Source organism: Cyprinodon variegatus, unplaced genomic scaffold, assembly GCF_000732505.1.
Source record: "Cyprinodon variegatus isolate N-32 unplaced genomic scaffold, C_variegatus-1.0 Scaffold481, whole genome shotgun sequence".
Lineage (NCBI taxonomy): Eukaryota > Metazoa > Chordata > Actinopteri > Cyprinodontiformes > Cyprinodontidae > Cyprinodon > Cyprinodon variegatus.
The window spans coordinates 20,281-22,563 of record NW_015150934.1 but is presented as its reverse complement, the minus strand read 5'-3'; the positions used below and the strand labels follow the sequence as shown (position 1 = coordinate 22,563).

The 2,283-nt window shown below is 44.5% G+C and overlaps 1 protein-coding gene across 1 annotated transcript in view; it reads left to right on the top strand.

Moving 5' to 3' along the window:
- Positions 1–2,169, top strand: part of LOC107094400 (sodium bicarbonate cotransporter 3-like) — a 44,658-nt gene extending 42,489 nt beyond the window's left edge. The window contains exon 21 of the mRNA XM_015389972.1: positions 1,704–2,169. Within this exon, the coding sequence (XP_015245458.1) occupies positions 1,704–1,785 (82 nt within the window). The 3' untranslated portion in view covers positions 1,786–2,169. The remainder of the gene's footprint in view (positions 1–1,703) is intronic.
- The last annotated feature ends 114 nt before the right edge of the window (positions 2,170–2,283 follow it).

The window sequence follows — 2,283 nt, the reverse complement described above, 5'->3', positions numbered from 1 at the left end:
TCAAACATCTACCATTAAATTATTATTATAAGACTTTTTTTCCCAATAACAGATGGCGTCATGAACAGGGTCCCCTCAACTGATTTTCCTGGGAGCAGTTATGACGGTGTCTGATTTATTACCGTAAATTTCGGACTATAAGCCGCAGAAGCTAAATTGTATGATTATATATAATTGTAAGCCGCAGGTTTTTCATGTTTAATGTCCGTCTTTCTCGCGGTAGAAGTCTGCTTCCGGAGGACCTCCGCATTCCCCCGCGCGCGGCTACCTGGATGGTAAAAGCCATAGATTTAGGTATTACGCTAGTGGCCGTTAGCTGTAAAAGTCCATAGATAAGCCGCATTGTTATATAAGCTGCAAGGTCGAAAAATGGGGAAAAAGTCGCGGCTTATAATCCGGAAATTACGGTACTCATAACTAACAGAGCTTTGAGGGATTGAGAACTTCTGACTGACTGTTTCCAGCGGTTCAGCTGGAGCTGCCAAACTAATTTAATTTATTTTGCAGAGTGAGAAATCTACCGTCAGCAGGCCTCAAACATTTTTAGTGCAACAAAGGACCACAGGTTGGATTCAAACCCGAGGCGGCCGCATCGAGGACTATGGCGTCCGTATATGGGTCGCGTGCGCTAACCACTGCGCCACCAAAACACGCCCACTAAAACCTTTTTAAGTTATACTCTGCTAAAACCGACTAAAACTATCACATATCATAAATATTATTAATAGTTTTGGTCTTCAGGACAAAAACGAAGACTAAATCTAACCCTGCATCGGTTTGTCTTCTGTATTATATTAATCTGCTTCAGCTTTTAGTTTTTATTGTTTTCTGTGCAGCTTCTTCATATCAGAGGAAACAATAAAGCAGATAAAGTTAGAATATTTCTGAGCGGATCAACAACCAGGATAAAATCTATTTTATAGGATTGTGAGTTTCAGAGAAAAGGTCTTTTATTTATTAAATACTTTGAAGCAGGAAATCGTCAAAACTTTAAAACTCTTCCAATATGTCAACATTTTCTATCTGACCCTTTATCATTTTTGTATTTTAGTTTCTTAAAGCATCACAGTGTAACTCTGTGTCGCCACTAGGGGAGCTAGACCTGTAACTTCCAGGTCTAGCTCCCCTAAAGGCCACCGGCAGCACTACGCTGTTACTGTCTGAGCGTTCATCCTGACCCCTGACCTCTGACCCCTCGATCACTTTATAGTAAGCTCAGTGAACCGACCGCTCAGACAAATGGTCACTACTTTCCGCTCCCCTTTGGTCACGTGACTCCGCCTCCTTGTTGTCTCCACCATCTTTGTTCTCTTTTGCTCCTAAAACAAATCCCATGATGCTTTGCGAGGAGAGCTCTTGAAAAGCATTATGGGATATATCTGCTGCNTGACCCAGTTCTGGAAACTGGTTCTGAACCCGGTTCTTGACCCGGTTCTGAATTTGGTTCTTGACCCAGTTCTGGACCTGGTTCTGAACCCTGGACCCAGTTCTGGACCTGGTTCTGAACCCGGTTCTTGACCCAGTTCTGAACCTGGTTCTTGACCCGGTTCTTGACCCAGTTCTGGACCTGGTTCTTGACCCGGTTCTTGACCCAGTTCTGGACCTGGTTCTAAACCCTGGACCCGGTTCTTGACTCGGTTCTGGACCCGGTTCTGAATTGGGTTCTGGAAACTGGTTCTGAACGGGTTTCTTTCTTCCTCCAGTCAGGAGAAGCTCCCCAGCGTCCAGATCAGCGTGGAGGACGAGGACGAACAGAGGTTTGTGGACGCTGAGACGGCGTTATGATCCTTCATCAGACGTCTGGAGGACAATGTGGGCGGAGCCTGGATGAGGACCAATCAGCTTCCGGCTCGTTGTTCTCTGAACAGAAGCTCTTTTATTTCCTCATCGTTTTATGGTGAAACATGGAGACTCCTCAGGTTACTTTGGTTTTTACTTACATGGTCCGCCGCTGCGCTCTGATTGGCCGAACGCTGTACTCAGACTCAGACTCTGTTTGATTTCGATGCGCTCAGCTCCCGCCTCCCACAGACTGTTTATTTAATCCAACGTGCTGATTGGTGTTAGTGTGAGAGAGAGGGTGTGTGTTTGTTCACCGTGATGCCTGCAGGTCAAACCTCAGCACATGTTTTCTAGTTTCTTTGTAAATTTTTAATAAATCAGTTTTGAAGCAAAAATCAGAGTCACTGGTTTTACTGGGAGCCTTTCAAACATCTACCATTAAATTATTATTATAAGACTTTTTTTCCCAATAACAGATGGCGTCATGAACAGGGTCCCCTC